The 23405-nt window shown below is 40.6% G+C and overlaps 1 protein-coding gene across 4 annotated transcripts in view; it reads left to right on the top strand.

The window, feature by feature from the left end:
• Positions 1-23080, top strand: part of LOC125452086 (hepatocyte nuclear factor 4-gamma-like) — a 130646-nt gene extending 107566 nt beyond the window's left edge. For all 4 annotated transcript variants that reach the window (XM_059645855.1, XM_048530062.2, XM_048530061.2 and 1 more), the window contains exons 6-10: positions 3006-3093; positions 3230-3382; positions 15517-15753; positions 17689-17811; positions 21652-23080. In XM_059645855.1, the coding sequence (XP_059501838.1) occupies positions 3006-3093; positions 3230-3382; positions 15517-15753; positions 17689-17811; positions 21652-21776 (726 nt within the window). In that variant the 3' untranslated portion in view covers positions 21777-23080. The remainder of the gene's footprint in view (positions 1-3005; positions 3094-3229; positions 3383-15516; positions 15754-17688; positions 17812-21651) is intronic.
• Positions 23081-23405: the final 325 nt, after the last annotated feature.

The following is a 23405-nucleotide window of genomic DNA, read 5'->3' as shown; positions in this document are numbered from 1 at the left end:
GAAAATGCTCTTGGCTTCTGTTCAACAACTGGACTGTAATTTTTTAGTTACAAATTTATCCATGTTTCTTTAAATTTCCTGCAAAATGTTGGGATAGATAAAGTTGAAGAAATAGGTTTGATTGTAAGTTAAGCCAAAATTCCATTTAGTTAAATTCTAAAGACTCTGGTATGGTAACTCGGGTGTAGCGTAGCTAAAGCAGTTCAAAGATTGAGCGACATAGCTGTGGGATCTGAAAGTTCGAACTGGATACAGTGCTATTCTGTAAGGAATCTAATCCATGGTTTTTTTTTATAAAAGGCATTGTAGTTTGTGATTATAAGAAGGCTTTGTATTAATGTAGTGCCTTTTACCACCCTAGGAAATTCAAAAACACTTTATTGTCAATGAACTAGTGCTTAGAGACTCTCTCAATGTTAATTAAAGTTTAAAAGTAAAGATCATAATACAAAATGTTGTGCCTGCTTTCAAATTCTCTCTCACTTTATCTTACTTTCTACACCACTGTTTGGTCATCTAAGACCATGTATCCTCTGTGACAACTAATGCCCCTTTACCCATTCCCCATGACCATGTAAAGATCCATGGTACTGTACGCCTCCAATCATCTCCATGGCCCTTTATAGTCCCTATACCAAAACAAGACATTGTGTGAGAACCTCTCTGACAATGTTGAGGACATCTTGAAATCCAGTGTACAAGAAATCCAAGCCTGTGTCGCGACGATACACATTTCTTCCAGGCCCACGGGCCAATCGAAGCAGGAACATTCCTCGTCACAGTGGACGTTCCAGTACTCTACACCCGCATCTCCCATGACAATGGCATTACTGCAACAGCCCCAGTACTCAATACCAACAACTGCCACTTTCCAGGCACCATCCTACAACTCAGCCGCTTCATCCTCGAGCATAACATCTTCACCTTCAACAACAAGTTCTTCATCCAGACATGTGGAACACCCATGGAGACCAGATTTGCTCCCCAATATGCCAACCTTTTCATGCACAAGTTCAAGCAAGGCATCTTTGTGCACAGGACCTCCAACCAATGCTATACACCAGATACATTGATGACATTTTCTTCCTTTGGACTCATGGCGAGGAATCACTGAAACATTTACACAATGATATCAACAAGTTTCACCCAACCATCAGCCTTACCATGGATTACACGAGCAGAACCAGTCTCATTCTTGGACACACACATTTCCATTAAGGATGGACACTTCAGTGCATCACTCTACTGCAAGTCTACGGATAGCCTCACGATGCTGCATTTCTCTAGCTTCCACCCTAAACATATTAAAGAAACCACCCACTGTGAACAAGCCTTATGCATACACAGGATCTGCTTCCATGAGGAGGAACACAACGGACACCTGAAGGTGTTGAAGGATGCCCTCATGAGAATGGGATACAATGCTCAACTTATCGATCGCTAGTTCCAACATGCCACAGTGAAAAACCATAATAACCTGCTCAGAAGATAAATATGGGACATGACCAATAGGGTACGCTTCATCATCCAGTACTCAGTGCTGAAGAATTAAAGCTCACTTGCAGTGGAGGGATTTGAATCTATGCAGTCAGAGTATTCATCTAGTCCTGTAGATTATTACCGTCACCATAACACCACTGTCTCCCTTATTAAATGATAAAATTGACCCCAGTTCTGGAAACTCATGATTTTTAAGGATTTGGTTTGCACTTGGAAATTTGTAAAGCTCATTCCACTGATCAGTGCACATCTCTAACAACGGAGGAAAGCCGATGTATCTCCCAGGCCTCTTTCTGGAAATCAAGGTGCAATTCAGAAACTAATTAGCTTCTAACCTGCTTGCTTGCCTGTCACTTAAATCTCTGGACAAATTATACCCTAGTTCTCTAGTAGAAACAATAAAAGGCTATGCTACCTTGAGAAACCTGACCCCAAAAAGAAAATGGATTAGAGGATATTGGTAAAATGTTACCAATTGGTAGAATGTGTGCCAAATATGTGGTACTCTGCAGCATATACAAGCTACTGACAAATATTGCATCATGATAGGAGCATTTGTGGCTTTGTCATGAACAATACTATTCTTTGCTTTTTCATGTAAATGCGGCAACTGTTTTGCAAAAGCAGTAAACCTACCTGCTCTAGTGCCTTTGATGTCTCAATCATAGTTTTACAACAAGGTGCTTGGATTAGGGACACATTATTTTTATTGTTGTGGGATACTCCCTGAGACTAACTCTGTGTAATTCTCATCTCTGACTGAGACTGGGATAACAATGGCATCATTGAAGATTGTTGATTTCATTCTTCTATTCGTGAGTAGTACATAATCTGGGACAGAAGTGCCAATAAGGAGAAAGAGGGTACATGACATACAGGCCATCAAAGCCAAGATGGCCAAACCTGAAATAATTTAAAATGAACAAAATCATTTTTTTTTCTTTAGTTAAGCCATGAATTGCCCAATTGGAGTGTTTTCAAATTGAGATTTGCTTTGGACCTGATCTTAATTGGAAGTTAAAAGAACAGCAATTGGGTTAGCTTGATTTACAATATCCTGTCCCACATTCTTTTTAGCTTGGCACAATTTTAAAATGGAAGTGTTATTTGTGGGATCCAAATGTTGCCAACGAAGCATAATAATTCTTGCTGACAGTATAAATTTATGGACAGATTAAGAAAGAGCCATTAATTTATTTTAAGTTATTGTTTTTAAGTAAACCCATTGTGCTGTATACTGACTAATATCATAAATATTAATTTGGTTATGGGAAAAAAACACTCAAAATTTCTTGGATCCTCTGTAATTTTGGCTTCTCAATTAGTTTTAACTTTAGTGATAGGGGTGAGAGTGGTGGTCAAAGAATCAAACTGTTTGAAACTTAGAACCTTGATTAAACAAAAATAGCAATATTATTTACAATTGGCAATGTGCAGGTTTAGAAATTACGTATTGGTTACACATAACCTAGTTTTTTAACTTTCTTATCTATCTTGTGCATCAGGTTGCTTTGTTAAGAGCACATGCTGGGGAGCATTTACTACTTGGAGTGGCAAAAAGATCCATGTTATACAAGGATGTCCTATTACTAGGTAAAACATTCCTAACATTCATGTAGCTTATAGGTAGCTTTTAAAATACATCAGTTCTATTAAACTAATACAGTTACAATGAGCAAATCTTATCCAAATGGAATACAATAGAAACTACTGATGTTGTTTTCAACAGGGAACGATTATGCCATACACCGCAACAGTCCAGAAATAGAAATTAGCCGTGTGGCAAATAGGATTTTGGATGAGTTGGTGCAGCCTTTCCAAGAAATTCAGATCGATGACAATGAATATGCCTGCTTGAAAGCAATTGTTTTCTTTGATCCAGGTCAGTACAAAGTTTCACATCAGAAACAATGTTCAGCATTGCATGAATGTGACAAGACGTTGTTAGAGATAAAAACAAATCTACAGATGCTGGAATCCAAGGTAGACAAACCTATTTCTCGTGTCCACCTATCACCACCATTCTGCTACCGTCCACACACCTTTATCTGCAGCTCCCCCTACCCCCACATCCAGTTCTGAAGAAGGGTAATACCCAAAATGGTGACTTCTCCTCCTCCAGATGCTGCCTGGCCTGCTATGTTTTTCCAGCCTGACATGACATTGTGTCTTCTTTGGAAGTAGTGAATAGTCATTATAAATTCCAAATGCCTGAAGGTGAGGTTTGAATTGCTTCATTACCTTTTGATAATGAGACTGTTTCCTCAGTCATTAGAACTTTCCTTTTCCGTGTTGACACTCCTGGTGGGGAACTGATCTACTGGGAATCCAAAGGAGGAATTCAGATAAGTCTGTTTCATGCCAGAATTCCCTGTAAGTTCTCAAACCTAACCAGTCTCTGCATTAGGAGTGCAATTTTTGTCAGATGATCTCTGTTATAATTTGTCAGATTTTATTTCCTAAGTCCAATTTTGGAAGTGTTTAGAAGTGTTAGAAATGTTTGGAAATGAGCAAGTGTCCCATCAGAAATTGCTGGAAAAGCTCGGCAGCATCAGTGGAGAGAAATCATGATTAATGTTTCGGGTCGAGTGACCCATCCTCAAAATCCAACAGTTCGCACTTTTGTGTTTGATTTACAGAATCATTAGTTCTTTCCGCTTTTAATTAAGTGCCCCATCAGGTTCGATTTCCATCTTTTGTGTTGGAGATGGGGTGGAGGGAGACGAATGCAGGATTGAGCCCTGGCTGCTTCCTTAAGTCTTAGACCCTACAGTCCTCACTCGGATCACCCACCTCCAACTTTCTTCTTACCCCTGTGCTAACTTGTCCCCATGTGCCCCATCACCCCTCATAATCCCCATGGTAAGTTACTGTCAACTTATGCCAACCCATGCCCTCTCGGGCCTCCTACCCTCCCTTGACCTCTTCATCTCCAACTGCCATCGAGACATCAATCGCCTCAACCTCTCCCACCCAAGGCCACCAGCCACTACCTTTTTTTCTAACATCCTCCATGCCTGCTCATCCAGTATCCTTTAGGAGCTATGTTAAGATGAAATAAATGTACAAATGTATCATTGCATGAATAAAACTCCCATTTGTAAAAGCCCACCGAAGTGGGGTGAGCAAAGGCCTAGTGGTATTATTGCTAGATTGTTAATCCAGAAACTCAGCTAATGTTCTAGAGACCCAGATTCAAATCCTACCATGACAGATGGTGCAATTTAATTTCAATAAAGAATCTGGAATTAAGGGTGTAATGATGACCATAAATCACTGTTGGTTGTCAGTAAAACCCATTTTATGCATAATATCCTTAAGGGAAGGAAACTGCCATCCTAATCTGGTCTGGCCTGCATGTTACTGCAGACCCATAGCAATGTGGTTGACTGTGTTCTGGCCAAATTAGGTATGGGTAATAAATGCTGGCCTAGCCAGAGACATCCACATCCCATGATTGATTTTAAAAAAAAGACAAAATCTTTAAAACCCTTCATTTTCATAATCACCTGTAAAAACAATTAGACTTGCATTCATTACTCCATCTTGAATCAAGCTAATTCTGGAATATTTGAGCTATCAATCAAACTGTGAATTTAGGACACTCTACTCATATAATTGCAGATTGTGGAAAGCAGTCAAACATTAAAAGGCACAGAATGATAGCCCTTTGAATAGTATCATCGCACAGTTATTGTAAATGGTGAAACAGATTATTTTTAAACTCTCACTGGTGCAAGCAGGTAATTATTTTTCTAAAGGGCTGAAGATTTAAAAACAACTTGCCAGCCTGACAGTTCTGCAGATCTTATCCACCATTCAGTAGCATTTATATCTACCCTAAATATTTGAAAATCTCTCGCAATGGGTTAAGGCCCATGTTACAGTAAAATTTTAGTTTGTTTGAACTCAACATTGAGTTCAAATCGCCTTGCTGATTCCAGAGGTCCTTCAGAGACTCTCTCCATTTAAATAGTCTGACTTATGATTCTTCCAAGAAAAGTACATTACCTTATGCTTTTCTACATTAAATTCCATCTGTCTATTGTTTGTACACCATCTCGCCCAACCCCCGACACACTCTAAAGTTAATTATCGCTGCTTTTGACTTCCTCACGTCCTCATCACAACATGATCTCTCAAATATTTTTGTATTGCCAAAAAATTTTGATACATTACAGTCTGCCTTTTCCTTCAAGTCATTGATATAGATAATAAATAATTGAGGCGCTCCACTTATTAAGTCTTTCCAATCTGGAAAAGACCCATTAATCCCAATTCTGTACCTTCTGTGTGTTAATCCTCTGCTGTAAGGGAAACCAACCCCAGTTTATCTAAGAGATAACAAGAACTGCAGATGCTGGAATCAGAGACAATAAAGTGTGGAGCTGGAGAAACACAGCAGGCCAGGCAGCATCAGAGGAGCAGGAAAATTGACGTTTCGGGTTGGGACCCTTCTTTAGAAACACCAACGTTGCTGCTCCTCCGATGCTCCCTGGCCTGTTGTGTTCCTTTAGCTCCACACTCTGTCGTCCCAGTCTATCTAATCTCCCTTTCTGACTTATACTCCCCAGCACAGATAGCAACCTGGTAAATCTCCTCTGTATTCTCTACAGTGCAATCAGATACCTCCTATAATATTCATTCCAGAACTGTACACGATCCTGTTCTCTAGCTGTAGCTTGACCAATGCTATATACAGTTCCCGCATCTCCTCCCTGCTCTTAAACACTATGCCTCACCTAACAAAGGCAAGTATCCCATTTGTTACCTTAACAATTTATCTACCTGTCCCACTACCTTAAGGGATTAGTGGAACATGCACATCAAAGTCCCTGTAATCCTCAGTGGTCCCCAGGCTCCTACCACTATTCATATATTTCCCTGCAAACATTTGCTCCTCAAGTGGTCACCATAGATCACATTTAACAGATCCCACAAAGCTGAACACTTACAGAAGCCAGTATTCACGTTCCTGACTTCTCCTCAGTCAAGTGGAGCCATGAGATCTTCATCCATTTGAAAAGCTTTCACCCTCATAAATGAAATCAGTTTATACTGACATGCATGTATTGGAAAGCTAGCATTCCACACAGTTTTCTTCAATGTAAGAAGATAAGAAATAGAAGCAGATGCAGACTATATGACCCCTACTATCTGTTCTATCATTCAGTGTGACCATGGCTGATCTACCTCAAATCAGTTGCCCACCTACAACTGAAATCCCTTCATTGCACAAGAGACCAAAAATCTCAGCTTTAACTATATTCAATGATGAAGCATCTACAACCATTGATGGTCAAAATTTACAAAGATTTACGACCTCTGACTGAAGCAATGTATCCTCACCTCAGTCCTAAGTATCTACCACTTTTCATTAGACTCAGAACTCGTGTTTTAGATTCGTCAAAAAGGAAACAGTCAATTCTTTTTTTGTTGTACTTTCATAGTATCTTGGTGTTATTGCTGTCAGGTCTGCCCAGCATTTTGTTATTGAACTTTCATTGCCTTTGACTGGCTTGATAAGAGTCAATTATATTGCTGAGAATCTGGAATCAAATATGGCAAGCAATGTCCCTGAAGGACATAAATGAATGAAATAGGTTTTATAACAATCAATGGTCATTTCCTCACCATCATTACTGAAACTAACTTTTACTTCGAGATATTTCATCTGTGATGGATTTGAACCTCGGCCACCATACCATTAGCCCATGCTCCAGATTTGCTAGCCTACCGACATTACAAGCAACCTACTCCCCATAACTGGTTTTAATGGATCCCACTGGAGTGGGCATGATGGTGATGGTGATGGTGGTGTGGAACAGGAAATTATTGGGTGGGACTGGATGTTTGCCGATATAAATTCAGTGGGGGTAGGGAGTCTGAAGTTCTCGGCGTAGAACTCCAGTTCACTAGCTGTTGGATGTCAGCTAATCTTTGAGCTACTGAAACGCAGTTCTCTCTGAAGCAAGCAGAATTTAATGATGGCTGAGGGATTTAACAGGGCTTGCATCGGTCACTTCTGGCCCTCTAATAAGTCCCCTGCAGAAAGAAACACAGGGCTCCTGCCTGTTCTCTATTGTTTCTGGAACTGAATTCCATCCAACCTCTGTGTTGACTCTGTGAAGCCTCTTCATAATTTGGTGTATTTATGAGATCTCATTCTTTGAAACTTTAGAGCGTAGTTGGCCTCTTGACATAGGACATTCCATTTATTTCTGGGACCAATCTTGTCAGCCATTACCATTGTAACATTTCCTATTCAAATTTATCCTGGTTTTACATATAGAGACTTTAAATTGTGCATAGCATTCCAAGCATAGTCTCACCAAAACACTGCACAATTGCACCAATACTTCTTTACTCTTTTCCTTCAATCCTCTTGTATAAAGACAAATATGTAGCTGCCTGCTAAATCTCCATATTCCTTATACAAGTATGGTCCAGTCTGTCTCAATTTTTTAAAAAATTGTGTCTTTAGTCTTCTTTTCTATTCTCTATAAGTAAGTGAATAACTTCACACTTCCCTACTTCATCTGCCACCTCGCTGCCTACTCACTGAACCTGTCTGTATCACCGACACCCTCATCTGCCTAGCTGAACTCGTCCTCACCCTCAACAACTTCTCTTTTGACTCCTCCCACTTCCTACAGACTAAGGGGGTGGCCATGGGCACCCGCATGGGCCCCAGCTATGCCTGCCTCTTTGTAGGTTACGTGGAACAGTCCCTCTTCCGCACCTACACAGGCCCCAAACCCCACCTCTTCCTCTGGTACATTGACGACTGTATCGGCGTCGCCTCTTGCTCCCCAGAGGAGCTCGAACAGTTCATCCACTTCACCAACACCTTCCACCCCAACCTCAAGTTCACCTGGGCCATCTCGAGCACATCCCTCACTTTCCTGGACCTCTCAGTCTCCATCTCGGGCAACCAGCTTGTAACTGATGTCCATTTCAAGCCCACCGACTCCCACAGCTACCTAGAATACACCTCCTCCCACCCAACATCCTGCAAAAATTCCATCCCCTATTCCCAATTCCTCCGCCTCCGCCACATCTGCTCCCACGATAAGACATTCCACTCCCGCACATCCCAGATGTCCAAGTTCTTCAAGGACCGCAACTTTCCCCCCACAGTGATCGGGAACGCCCTTGACCGCGTCTCCCATATTTCCCGCAACACATCCCTCACACCCCGCCCCCCCCCCCCCAAAAACCGCCCAAAGAGGATCCCCCTCGTTCTCACACACCACCCTACCAACCTCCGGATACAACGCATCATCCTCCGACACTTCCGCCATTTACAATCCGACCCCACCACCCAAGACAATTTTTCCATCCCCACCCCTGTCTGCTTTCCGGAGAGACCACTCTCTCCGTGACTCCCTTGTTCGCTCCACACTGCCCTCCAACCCCACCACACCCGGCACCTTCCCCGCAACCGCAGAAAATGCTACACTTGCCCCCACACCTCCTCCCTCACCCCTATCCCAGGCCTCAAGATGACATTCCACATTAAGCAGAGGTTCACCTGCACATTTGCCAATGTGGTATACTGCATCCACTGTACCCGGTGTGGCTCCCTCTACATTGGGGAAACCAAGCGGAGGCTTGGAGACTGCTTTGCAGAACACCTCCGCTCAGTTCGCAACAAACAACTGCACCTCCCAGTCGCAAACCATTTCCACTCCCCCTCCCATTCTTTAGATGACATGTCTGTCATGGGCCTCCTGCAGTGCCACAATGATGCCACCCGAAGATTGCAGGAACAGCAACACATATTCCGCCTGGGAACCCTGCAGCCTAATGGTATCAATGTGGACTTCACCAGTTTCAAAATCTCCCCTTCCCCTACTGCATCCCTAAACCAGCCCAGTTCGTCCCCTCCCCCCACTGCACCACACAACCAGCCCAGCTCTTCCCCCCCACCCACTGCATCCCAAAACCAGTCCAACCTGTCTCTGCCTCCCTAACCGGTTCTTCCTCTCACCCATCCCTTCCTCCGACCCCAAGCCGCACCCCCATCTACCTACTAACCTCATCCCACCTCCTTGACCTGTCCGTCTTCCCTAGACTGACCTATCCCCTCCCTACCTCCCCACCTATACTCTCTCCACCTATCTTCTTTTCTCTCCATCTTCGGTCCGCCTCCCCCCCTATTTATTCCAGTTCCCTCTCCCCATCCCCCCCCTCTGATGAAGGGTCTAGTCCCGAAACGTCAGCTTTTGTGCTCCTGAGATGCTGCTTGGCCTGCTGTGTTCGTCCAGCCTCACATTTTATTATCTTGGAATTCTCCAGCATCTGCAGTTCCCATTATCTCTGTCTGTATCTCTTTCCAGACTCTATGTCCTCCTCTCCACTTTTATTCCCACCTAGCCTTGAGTCACTCTGTCTCTTCATTTGAGTCATTGCTGTGGATGTTTAGAGGAGTTGCAGTCAGCAGTGGATTGTCGCTCTGTGCTCTGCAACAACACCATCCCGTACTTATTGCTGGGTCTTTCTGAAGCCAACTGTCCCAAAATGTGGAGGGCAGCATTCCCTGGAGAGTCTCATTGGATCACAGTAGAGCTGGGGAAGATCTTTTTCTGGAACTAGCTGCCGTATGGTAAGTTTAAATACCCAATGTGAATGGTGTTAATTATGAGTTTTGGATGAATGGATGAATAGATAGGGTAGTAGTTGAACAAGACAGGTAAAATGTGTATGTGTGCCAGGTAGTATTTGGGTCAAGTTGAGAGCTAGTCAGGAGCTAAGGTGGGTAATTGACTGGTTGGAGGTAGTCAGGTTATGGTGTTTGGTTGGGGGAGGAAGATGAAGCAGATCGGCAGTGGGGGTGGTCGGCAGTCAGACTGGGTCAGGGATCAAAAGTGAAGTCAGAGGATCAATGTGGGTAGCTGGGGAATCAATTGTGAAGTTTCCCAGGGCAAGATTTTAATCAGTTTAAGGTATTCCATATATCTGCCCTGGTAGGTGTGTCAGACTGTCCATATTCTCCAACTCTAGCTTGGAGGTTTCCAGGAAATAGTGGAATTGCCTTTTGGAAGTGCATCTTTCCTGGTTAATTCTCGCAGTGATCAGCACATCATGGCCTCCGCCAAGTCCTGACTCATATCTCCGGTTATTAAACAAACCAGAGACTGGAAAATCTGGGTCATTAATTACAGATTGTAAGAAGCTGAGGACCTGGAACTGCTCCATCCCTCTTCCTTTCAACACAGTTAAAGACATTCCTACTGCCCATCTCAATATTACTTGCACATTTACCTTTAAAGTTTGTTTTCTTCTTTTCTTGGTGATCTTTAGTGATTTTTAGACCTTTCACAATCATCTAGATTATCTCTAATCTTTGCCATATTGTATGTTTCACCTTTAAATTGGATCCTTCCGCAAGCTTCCCTGGTTAACCGTGATTACCTTCTCCTCTTTCTAGAAACCATCTTTCTCACTGGGATACATTTTTGTTGTGAGCCATGAGCTACTTTGTTAAATATCTGCCGTTATCCCTCAAATGTCTTTGATGCCAAATTCCTTTCCCAGTCCACTCCAGCTCGGTCCGCCACCATTCCTCTGCAATTACCCTTATTTAAGTTTAGTACAGTTGTTTCTGATCCAAGGCCCTACTTTGGACTGAAAGATAAATTTCACAATGTTATCGTCACTGTTTTCAAGGGGATCTTTTAGTCTGAGATCATTGATTAAACCCATCTCAATATTTGTCGCCCCCATCTAAAATACCCTGATTGCTGGTTGGATCCACAATTTGTCAGTCTATGAAACTGCCCTGAATTCTCCCTCATGTAAGACTTTGCCAATTTGGCTTTCTAAATCTAAGAAAGATTAAAGTCACCCATACTTTCAGCTCTGATGCAGTCATCCAGACTCAAGACGTTAGCTTGTTCTCTCTCCACAGATGCTGCCAAACATGCTGTGAGTTCCAGCATATTTTGTTTTCAGTACAGATTCTGGCATCTTGAGTAATTTGGTCCTGAAAGTCATCCATGTTTTATAAACTGGCCTGACTATTCCTATTAGCATCTTCTTCTCCTTGTATTTCTCAATTCCACCCATATAAATACTGCATCCTCTTATCCATGATCATTTCTTGTTATGTTACTTATTTCAAGATGCTATGATGTCTTCTCTCCTTCCGAGCTCAACCTACTAATGGCCCCTAACCATATGTTTCTGTATCACAAGGTCTCAACTTTCTAAACATTCAGCAATTAACCTTTGTGTTAGCTGATTGGGCCATTTAATCTAAAACACATCTTCTTACAAGATACTGTCTGACCTTTCACTAAAATAAACAAATCTTCATAGAACTGAAAACTCAAATCTATTTTTCTTTACCTTTTAAATCCATGATTTAAAATAAAAACATTGTGCTGCAAATTTGCATGAGGGTGAGCTTTTGAATGTGCTTTAATCCATCTAGACAACACGTTCATCTGAACTAGTTCCAGCTACTCACTTATACTTGGTACTGTCTCAGCACTTTAATTACCATGACAATAGTTTTGTTGGGATCAATTCTGAGTAACTGTGGTAGAATCATAGAATCCCTACTTTGCCATTCAGCCCATTGAGTTTGCACCAACCCTCTGAAGAATATCCCATCCAGACCCACGTCCTCACATGGGACTTTTAACATGGCCAATCCACCTGACCTACAAGTCTTAGGTCTGTGGGAGGAAACCAGAGCACCTGACAGAAACTCATGCAGACACTGGGCGAATGTGCAAATTCCAAACAGACAGTTGGCCAAGGCTGGGATCGAACCAAAGCACTCCCAGAAGGTTGAAACTGGAAAAGAATGCAGCCTCCAGTTTGCAGCCCAAAACCTCTACAGAAAACAACCTGAACATTCATGAGATGCGTAGGCAATCACAGCCTCTGCCCGTGGGTGTTCTATGCAAACGCCTGTGCCAATGTACACTTCTGTTTAACACAATATAGCTGCAGGTAATGACCATCTCCACATTAGCTATGCGATTGTCAATAACTGTAGTAAGGTTCTTTGCTGAAAAAGCATCGTTCCTTGTAAAATCAGGTTTCATGACATTCAAATTTCTGGGCTCAATAGATGAGGACAGATCTGAGTTGATCCTTAAAGTATTAGTTTCCTTTTCCTTCTCTGATAATGTTAGGGAAAAAAGATAAGCCATTCAGTCCTGAGTTCTATCAGATTATGGTTGATTTCTGTGAAGATGTGTTTAAAAGACATCGCTCTAGTTTTAATATTCTTGGTCGCTTATGTTTGATGGATTCCTGGATAAACCCTGCTCCATCTTCCTACATCTGAGTTAATGCTTGCAGTGATAGAAGTGAAAGATACACATGCTGTAGGTGCAGAATTGGTCAGGATTATTGGATTTCCTGAGAGACAGTTGGAAAGAAAATAGATCGTTGAATGTAGAACATAGTACTGTACAGCACAGCAATGGGCACTTCGGCTCACGATGTTCAGTGGAACATAACACCACTGAAAGTAATCCTTTATGCCTTTCCTTCATCCATATCCCTCCATTTCTTGTGTATTTATGTGCTTATCTAAAAGTCCTTTAAAATGCCCCTATTGTATCTGCCTCCACCACCTTCCTTGGCAGTACATTCCAGATTCTTTCTACTCTCTGTGTAAAAATTTTGCTCCTCACATCTCCTTTGAACTTTCCCCCTCTCACCTTAAATGCAGGCCCCTTGTATTAGACATTTCCACTCTGGGGGAAAAGGATTCTGACTGTCAATTCTATCTATGCATCTCATAATTGTATAGACTTCTTTCAAGTCTCCACTCAGCCTCTGCCACTCAAGAGTAAACCACCTGAGTTTTTCTAGCCTCTCCTTATATTTTGTACCCTCTAATCTAGCAGCATCCCGGTAAACCTCTTCTGCACCTCCCACATCCTTCCTGTAATGTGATTACCAGAATTGAACGCAATACTCTAAGTGTGGCCTAACCAAAGTCTTATAAAGCTGCAACATGACATCCTGACTCTTGCACTCAATTCCCCGATCAATAAAGGTGAACATGCTGTATGTCATCTTTACCACCCTATCGTGTGCTTATTACACATAGAATAAATAAAATAACGAAGCCGATTCAGTACGGTCTCATGAAAAGGAAATCATGCCTGACAAATTTATTTGAATTCTTTAAGAAAATAACAAGCAGGATAGATAAAGTGAAACCAGTGAATAAGAAATGTTTGGATTTTCAACAGGCTCTTGAAAAGTTATAACATAGCAACTCTTGCCAAATAATTTTGGATGTAGTATTACACCGTGGATAGAGGATTGGCTAACTGACAGAAGAGAGACAGTCGGGATAAGGGAGACATTTTCAGGATAGTAATGTGTGTACCATAGGGATCAGTGCTGGGACCACAGTAGTTTACAGTATATATTAATAACTTGGATGAAAAATAGATGGGAAGACAAGTGGTGAGGATGGCACAAAGAGACTACAGAAGGATGAAGACAGGTTAGGTGAATGGCCAAAAACTTGGCCTGTGGAATATAAAGTGGGAAAATGAGGTTATAAACTTAAGGAGAAGAAAATAGAAGAATTGAACATTGCTAAAAATGGTGAAAACTGGAGAAAGCTGAAGCTTTGGGAGTCTTCATGCATAAATTACAAAAATCCAGTGTACAAGTTCAGCAGAAAGTATGGAAGGCAAATGGAGTGCTGCTCGTTATTTCAATGGGAATGGAGTATAAAAGGTAGCTGAACTTTTACAAGGCGCTAATTGGACCATGCCTAGAATTCTCTGTACAGCTTTTATCTCTACATGAAAGGAGGGACAATCTGGTACTAAATTGATCCTGGGTATGGGGGGTATCTTCTTTTGAGGAGAAGACGAATGGGTTGGGCCTGCACACATTGGAACAGGAAAAATAAGAGGCGATCTTATTGAAACATAAAGGATTTTTAGTGGGCTTGACCGGGTAGATACAAAGAGATTATTTCCCCTTATGGGAGAGGGAGACCACGGGCCATAAAACTTCATCCATTTATGACTGAGATGAGGTGGAATTTCTTATTTCAAAGGGATTTTTTTAATCACCAAGAGGAGTAGAGGCTGGGTCATTAAGTACATTGACGATTGAGACAGACAGATTTTTAACCTTGAAGTAAATCAAGGATTATGGGGAAAAGTCAGGGAAGTGGATTTGAAGGGATCTCATTGAACGGCAGAGCAGACTTGATGAACTGAATGGTATACTTCTGCTCCTCTGTCTTATGAAATGTATGTTGTAATATAATGTGCACACAGTCTTGTGATGTACTGTATATATTCTGATATCCATCAAACGAAAAGAGAGAAAGCAAAACAAATTGAAGGTGTTACATATCTTGTAAAAGGGAAAAGCCTTTAGTTTCAAAAGCAGATCCTTCCCCTGTGTCCTTTGCCCTGTGATCAAGGTGGTCACTTCCTCAAAGTCCATATTTGGTCAGCCATGGGGCTTCGTCCCATAAAAATTGTTTTCTCCTTTAATGTGGAGCCACCTTGTGCAAATAAGCAAAGAGAAAAGTTCAAATTTTTAGGTGCATGGTCGAGGTTCATCACACACAGTGTTAGTGTTTACATATGCAGATGCAGTCAAATGAAAACTATGGTTTGGGAACTGTCTTCAGTGAATGCAGAGCCTACCTTTGTGCAAAAATAATGCTGTATTGTCTAATCAGCATTACATTTGAAATAATTAGCAATAGTTTAGTAACTTGACAGCGTGGATAGCGGCACATGTGGTGAAATGACTTGTATTTTGCCCTTTTTCTTCTGTGCGTTCCTTTTGGACAATTCGCAGACAGGAGGTACACAGTAAAACTTCTTTTGCACCACCAGTACCTTACTCAAAAAAAATCCTAACTATAAAAGTTAAGTTGCTGTTGGACAACTTGTACTTTAACATCGACCCGAGTTTGTGTAATGCTGTTGTTTGGAGCCTTCAAATCCCATCATGACGAATACAAGTCCAAATTTTGTTTTATCTTGTTTTCATTTCCTGCAGATGCAAAGGCTTTAAACAATCCATCAAAAATCAAGAATATGCGTAACCAAGTGCAAGTTAGTTTGGAAGATTACATTAATGATCGACAGTATGATTCCCGAGGGCGATTCGGCGAATTGCTACTGCTATTACCTACTCTTCAAAGTATAACATGGCAAATGATCGAACAGATTCAATTTGTCAAACTTTTTGGACTCGCTAAAATTGACAACTTGCTCCAAGAAATGCTGCTGGGAGGTATATATCATTTTGTAGCATATAAATCCAATTGTACAACACTTTGAATAATCCAGTGTAAGACTCAAACGGCGCCAGAGTTTTCCTATTTAATCTTTTACTTCTGTAATGTTGCCAGGATACTCCACGCACAATCTCCTGGATGGGCACTGTAACTTTGTAAGAAATTTATTGGAGAGTTTCAGACAGTTGTGTGAACAGGAATTGCACCGATATCTCAGCAGCAGTTTGAACAAACCCCTAGATGGTCTCTTGCCACTCTTTTCATTGAGACTGCCATTTATGGCCAATTTCTTATGTTTTTTTGTAGGACAGATGAACATTGCAAGCGATGTAAATTGGCTTTCCATGAGCCACCCTGCTTCACCAACCCATTTTAGAAATTATTTTTTCTAATTTTTTTCTTGTAGAAGCATAGTTTGAAAGTTCACTGATGACCCATGCCTCTCCAAATACTATTCTGTACACACACCAACTGTAGACATTAAAGTATTCCACTGTTGACAACTGTTGTTTCTTGGGATGAATCATTGTGTCTTCACTTTGTTCCTCCAGTTTGGTGTTCTTAAAACTGGAAACACTTCATGTGAGAAAAGATAATGAGATAGGTGTTAGGAAATGTCTCAAATGAGGAAAGAGAATTAAAGAGGTCATGATATTTAAGGAGGAAAATACAAAGCATTGGCACCAGCAGCTGCAGACACAGTCACTGATAGTGAAACAAGTAAAATCAGTGATGCTTTAGAGGCTGGAGTTAGAGCAGGGCAGATATCTTGGATAGTGACCAGATCAGATGAGATTAGAGAGGCAGGGAATAGTCATACCATGGTAAGATTTGAAAATAAGGATAAAAATGTAATACTGAGATATTGATAAACCAGGATCCAGTATAGGTCAGTAAGCATAGGTGAAAAACATTTAGATATTGGAAGCTTGTATGGGAAGTCTTACAGTCATGTAGAGAATAGAATATGAAAAGTGAGCCAGAGATGTGTTCCTGAGCAATCGGGTCTGGAGGTAACGGCACGGCTGAGGGTTTCAGCAACTGGAGAGCTGAGGCACAGGCAGAAACAGGAAGAGGTTATGTGGTGGAAATAAACAGCCAAGTGATTACACAGGTATGAATTTGATAGCCTGCTGATGCCAAGACAGCGAATAGTCTGTCTTAGTTTGTCAGGAAAATTAATGAAAGCAGTAACGATGAGCAGAAATTGTGACAGGGAGCAAAGTCAATATCTTCTGTTTTCCCAATATTTAATCAAGGGAAGTCTCTGCTCAATCACCCTTCAACGACACGACCTTCTGAGGTAGAGGTAGAACTTTTCCAAAGATTAGTTAAACAACAGTCTGACACAGTTATATGAAATCACATATTAATTTTAAAAAATATGTGCATAATTATTGTGTAATCCTGGAATTTGTGCAACTTTGCTCTCACAAATTAAGTAAGCACAACTGATCATTAACTTGATATAATGATTGCATCAGCACACCATTGTTTTATTCTTTTAGAAAGCTATAGTTGAATGTTCAAGTGAAACTTTCACTTGACTAGTTAATAAGAATAGTTGCAAAATTATGTATTGTCTTCCAATCACATTGACAAAGTGCCCCAGCATCAACTCACATGTTTCCTTGACTTGAATTGAACAGCTTCCAGTTCACTCCAGTCTTAGTGAGTGTTCAGTGTACAGAAGCTCATAGTGTGCATTTACACAGCTGGATATCCATACAGGTATTCTAATAGCTTCAAATTTCTGATTCTTTGTTGTGTTTCATTTATAAATCAAGGAAAATGATTTTTCAAGAGAGGGTTCGCCAAAAAAGAAATTAAACTATTAATGTTCATTCTGGAAATATATATTATCATTTTAAGTAAACATAATTACATCAAAGTCATATTTTAGAATATTCTTTTATTTTCGTCCTTTGCAGGTACAGCGAATGATCCATCCCACCTTCACCATCCTGGGCATCCTCATGTAGCTCAAGATCCACTGACAGGCCAAACCATATTGATCAGTTCAATGCCGGCAGCAGCTCACACTGAACCAATGTGTAAGTCTTATATGTAGCATATGCTTTTAATTTGGAATTGTAAATACGTTGGTCACTAATGAAACTATTTAAATCCAGTGCTGGTAATACAGCAATAAAATGCAGAAGCAAGAAGAAGGAAATAATGCACATTTATGCAGTGCCTTTTATTTCTTTAGGAAGCCCTAAAGTACGTTACACCCAGCAAAGTACTCTTGAAATTCATTTACCGTGCTATGAAATTCTAGTAGCTAATTTTTTGTGAAAATGAGGGGAGAATTGACTCACCAGTCTGTGTATATTGAGCGGAATGTGTTAACCAAACACAGAGGTCATTCTTGATTTTTGAACAGGGATTGTGGGAAGTTTTACATCCATCTGAGCACTAGGGATTCAGTTTAACATCTCGTTTGAAACACTTCCAACAGGACAATAGTTTCTAAATTGGCACCATAGTTTGAGTATTAGTCTCTGGATTGCACCTTCTTCTGAATGACAGGCAAAACCGCTAACATTAAGCCATGGCACACACCTACAATGGGAACTGCATTACAATGGCATCTTATTTACAGTTTGTATTGTAGTCCATATGTTGACGAGCCATACTTTATTCCATTTAGTGTCAATTTTCTTTCACTCTGCCTTTCCTGGTTGATGTAAAAGATTCCATTGTGTTGAAAGGAGGGATCTTATTTCTTTAATTATTTGCCATTTTTAAGACTTTGCTAAGCACATAGTTACTTACATGTTCCCTACGTTATAGTACTGACTTTGCACTGAAAGTACTGTCACAATTGTATCACTTTGGGATTGCTTAGATGTTGCCTGGCTCATTATAAATGCAGGTTATTTATTTTTATTTGTACCTTATGGAACAGGCAGCACCACATGTAATTGCGAGTGCAGAATACCATTTTGCAAAATTATTTATCAGAATCCTCTCACACCTTTACAGTTGACACCAAATCCTGGTCTTGTTCAGCACTAGCTACTATAGGCACAACCGTCACCGCGCCAGCTACTCCTCAAACCAATTCAACTCAGCTACAGCCTTTTCCCAATCCACCACAGTGATTAGAAAAATAGCAGTGTTTGCAGGAATCCCAAATCCCAAATCAAATCAGTCATTTACAACAATATTAATTATCTGATCAAAAAGGTATTAGCACAACTTGGTTTCCTGTATGAATTCAGAATTATAGGTTTTATTTGTTGCAAATGATTATGGTTGTCAGCTATATGTTGACTGCTGTCTGATTCAGTTAAAGTTTTGATGATGCTTTGAACAAAACGAGCAAAATTTGGGCAAAAACATGATGGATTGATTAAAACGGTACCTTTCAGGAAGCTGCAAGGTGTTAGTCTGTGTGCTGTAAAATTTGCCAGCAAGAGTATTGCTTTGAATTTCTTGCCACGCTGTATAGTGAGTGTTACTATGAAAATCCCACCTTCACAAACTCTACCCTTGCTTAATGCAAAGTGACCCTCAGGTTAAACCACCATTGGTCATTTCTCTCTAACAGGAGAGCAGTGCTATCAACCTCCGAGACTATGGCAACTTTACCTTTTACCAATATTTTAAGAGGGATAATGTTAAGTGAAGTAGTAATAAAAGTGAAATGCCTTGAAGTAAGGTGTGTGGTGTTCCCCAATTGTTCTATCACTATGGCATGTTACTCCCTGTGAAATTCATCTCCCCTTTCTACATCTACAGAATCAATTTGTAGAACAGCGTTATAGTGTCAAGATTAAAACCTAAACAGATGTAAGCTTCAGAATCCGAGCACAGAACTTGAGTATCGCTGACCAAAAAAAAATATGGTATTGAGGCTTTATGCCTTGTACTCATCAGGACACATTGCAAGAATATCACAATTATTTACGCTGCATGAGAAAAGCATGATGATTCATCATTAAGTTGATTTTGAGTAGACAAGGCATTGCCTGGGAGTCTATACAAGTCACTGAACACAGGAGGTGATAGGTGAATGTGATGTAGTGTGAATAGGAACATGGCACCGATGTTTTGGATGACCTCAAGTTTGTGGAATGTAGAATGTAGGATGCCAGAAATCGAGGCAGAAACAAAGCAGATGCTGCTAAGTCAGCATGAACAGATTAAAATAGAACAAAGAACAGTGAATGGTAGAAATGTGAAATGAAAACAGATAGCTGGAAAAACTCAGCAGGTCTGACAGCATCTGTGGAGAATTAGCATAGTTAATGAAGAGTTCTGAAGAAGGGACACTGGACCCAAAATGTTAAGTGTTTTCTCTCTCCACAGATGTTGCCAGACCTGCTGAGTTTCTCCAGCAATTTCTGTTTTTGTTTAGCATCAGAACTTTATTGTATTCTGATATGATCTGATGAACCACGTGGAACATTGTGCACATTAAAAATGATAGAAATAAAGAAGAGACTAGAATTTCATAATAGATGAAGTTTTAGTATTTTAGAGTATTACAACAACAACAACAGAAATTGCTGTAAAAATTTAGCAGGCCTGGCAGCATCTCTGAAGAGAAATCAGAATTAACGTTTTGGATCCAGTGACCTTTCCTCAGAACTTCTTCCTTCCTACAGCAGCGATAGGGTTCACCTTGTCCTTGACAATAAAATGTGAGGCTGGATGAACACAGCAGGCCAAGCAGCATCTCAGGAGCACAAAAGCTGACGTTTCGGGCCTAGACCCTTCACCTTGTCCTTACCTATCATCCCACCAGCATCAACATCCAGGAGATCATCAGGCACCATTTCTACCACCTCCAGCAAGATGCCACCACCAGACATGTACTCCATCCCCTCCCTTGACCACCTTCTGCAGGGACCATTCTCCCTGGGACACCTTAGTCCACTCTTCCTTCATTCCCAATGATGCCCCACAGTCCCAAAGCACCTTGCCCTGCGTTAGCCGGAGGTGTAACACCTGCCCATTTACTACTTCCCTCCTCAGTATCCAAGGGCCCAGACCTACATTCCAGGTGAAGCCACACTTTACCTGCACTTCCTACAAACTAGTCTATTGCATTTGCTGCTCACAATGTGGTCTCCTCTATACTGGGGAAATAGATTGGACGACTGCTTCAAAGAACGCCTATGTTCAGCCTGCTAAAAAGACCCCTGAGCTTCCAGTTGTCTGCCACTTTAACACGCCACCCTGTTCCCTGGCTGACATCTCTGTCTCAGGCTTCCTACAGTGTTCTAGTGAAGCTCAGCACAAGCTGGAAGAACAAAACCTCATTCTCGACTTGGGGACCCCGCAGTTCTCTGGACTCGGTATTGAGTTTAATAATTTTAGGGCCTGAACTCTCCCATGTCCCAGTCCCAATGCCTTATTATCATATAGTCTGCTGTTGCACACTACCTATTGTAGCCACTATCGGTCCCCATTAACAGCTATTCATTCTCCCAGCTGGATTGTTATCCACTCCTTTGTCTGTCCAAGTATTGTTCTCTTCCTCTGGGCTGTATCCCCACCTATCATCTACTCCTGAACCCCTCCCCCCACCCTATCATCAGCGTGTAAGCCAGCATTTTCCTAGCCACCATCAGTCCCGAGGAAGGGCCACTGGACCTGAAACATTAACTCTGATTTCTCTTCATAGATGCTGCCCGACCTGCTGAGCTTTTCAAGCAATCTCTATTTTTGTTTCTAATTTATAGCATTCGCAGTTTTATTTTGGTTTTTATATAGTATGCAACAGTTCACAGACAAATCATTTAAGTAAAAATTCTGTTGTGCAGATTGTATGAAAACAAACATTAATTTATTTTTTCTTAGCTTATTAAACGTATTTGCCATTTAAAACTCCACATGTGACTATAACTGTAGCTTTATTGTGTACCTTTTTTCTTCTTCAGCTACACCAGAAACCCCACTACCATCTCCTCCACAAGGTTCAGGACAAGAACAATACAAACTTGCTTCAAACCACCATTCAGTCATTTCTCAACAAGTGCCACTACCAAAGCAGAAGAGCTTGTGATGTTGCACAGAATTTTATGAATGACAGATTGTGCTTTCTATATGCACCAAAAACCAGAAGCGTGAGTGAAGCTGAGGGTGGAAAGTGACACTGCCATTCAGTACACTTTGTATTCATGGCTGATTAATTTCTTGATATTGCCAATAATTTTGTTTTTGTGGGGTTTACCATTTCAGGAGCAAAAAAAGGCTCTAAAACACAAGTTGCAATCTCAGGTTGATATTTTAAAGGGATTCAGTTAAAGTCTTATCGTGACAAAGAAATCTTGGTCCACATCAAAAGTTTGTGTTGTAACATTAATAAATTATAGATTAGATTTACATTCAGATGGTCGCTTTACTATTTTCCATTCTGATGTAACCATAATTTAGATCTGCAACAATGAATAAATAGGCAGCTTCATAGTTGTTTATGTGTAAGCTGTAAATTGTGCCTTCTGAGACTGGCTTTACTTTAGCTTTTGTGAAAATTGAACATGTCATTAAAGCCTATAAATTACAGAATGCATTACACAATTGCCCAACCAAGGATACTGATGATATCCCAACTCTGTAACTGAGATGTATGATATTATAGCCAATATTGCATCACTAGATAGCGTTTATTATGTTGTACATAGCTTTGTTAAAAAAATTTCCTGTTTTAAGTCTTGCCAGTTAAGTTCATACCTCACAGCACCACCCTTGGTAAATCTCTTAACAAGTTTGATTGCCAAGTTTTATCACTTGGTTTCATATTGCATGGCCAGAAGAGGGAGCTTTACTGAAAAATAATGCAATTCCTTTATGTCAGAATATCATTCTGTACCTATTTATGAAATCTGTAGTAATCTCAAAACAGATTTGCTTCCAGAGTAATATCAAAACTTAATATTTAATGCTTCAGTGTTGATCTATAGGTAGTGTTGATCACTAGAATTTGCTCCAGTAGCGTTTGACTGAAAAGAAAGCTGCCTTAAATTGCATAAATGTATCCTTTCTTCTGTCTTCTGGAAATATGGTGAATCCATTTACTACTGTTTCTTGGTTTGTACATACAGAGTGAGGAATTATATAATCATTGTAATTTATTCTGATGCCATGATCTATTTTATAAACATGAAATTATTTTTGTATGAATTATTGTGAATGAATCAAAAATTATTAATTGCTGGAAGAAAAATCAACGTTAAACTGTAAAGTTTTCACCATTTTTAAGTGCTGGAGTATGTAAGTGAATTAAGAGCTACAAGTACGCATTACACTTTCAGAAAATTGGAGTTCTCCGCATGCAAAAATACAATAAATGTTACACCATTTGAATTGTGAAGCGTAATTCGCCATCAGCTAGCTCTGGTTTTGTATTCTTATTACTTGTGCACCTTTGGGATGTGAGCATTGTTGACAAGGCTTTTGAAGAGAAAATGAACGAAAGTGCAGCAATGTTAATCAGTGTTGGCAGTGTGCCTATTGCACTTTTAAAAGTATACTTCCACTGATCATGTCCAATAAGTTTAAAAAGTTGGATTGCATTTTGATTTTACCTCTGAATACCTCCCCAACCAAAGAACCAGAAAATAACAACACAGAAGGAAACCATTTTTAAATTTGTTCATGAAATGTTACATTGCTGGGTTAAAAAATAAGTTTG

This window comes from Stegostoma tigrinum, chromosome 5 (assembly GCF_030684315.1).
Source record: "Stegostoma tigrinum isolate sSteTig4 chromosome 5, sSteTig4.hap1, whole genome shotgun sequence".
Taxonomy (NCBI): Eukaryota; Metazoa; Chordata; class Chondrichthyes; order Orectolobiformes; family Stegostomatidae; genus Stegostoma; species Stegostoma tigrinum.
This window is presented reverse-complemented; position numbering and strand designations above follow the sequence as displayed.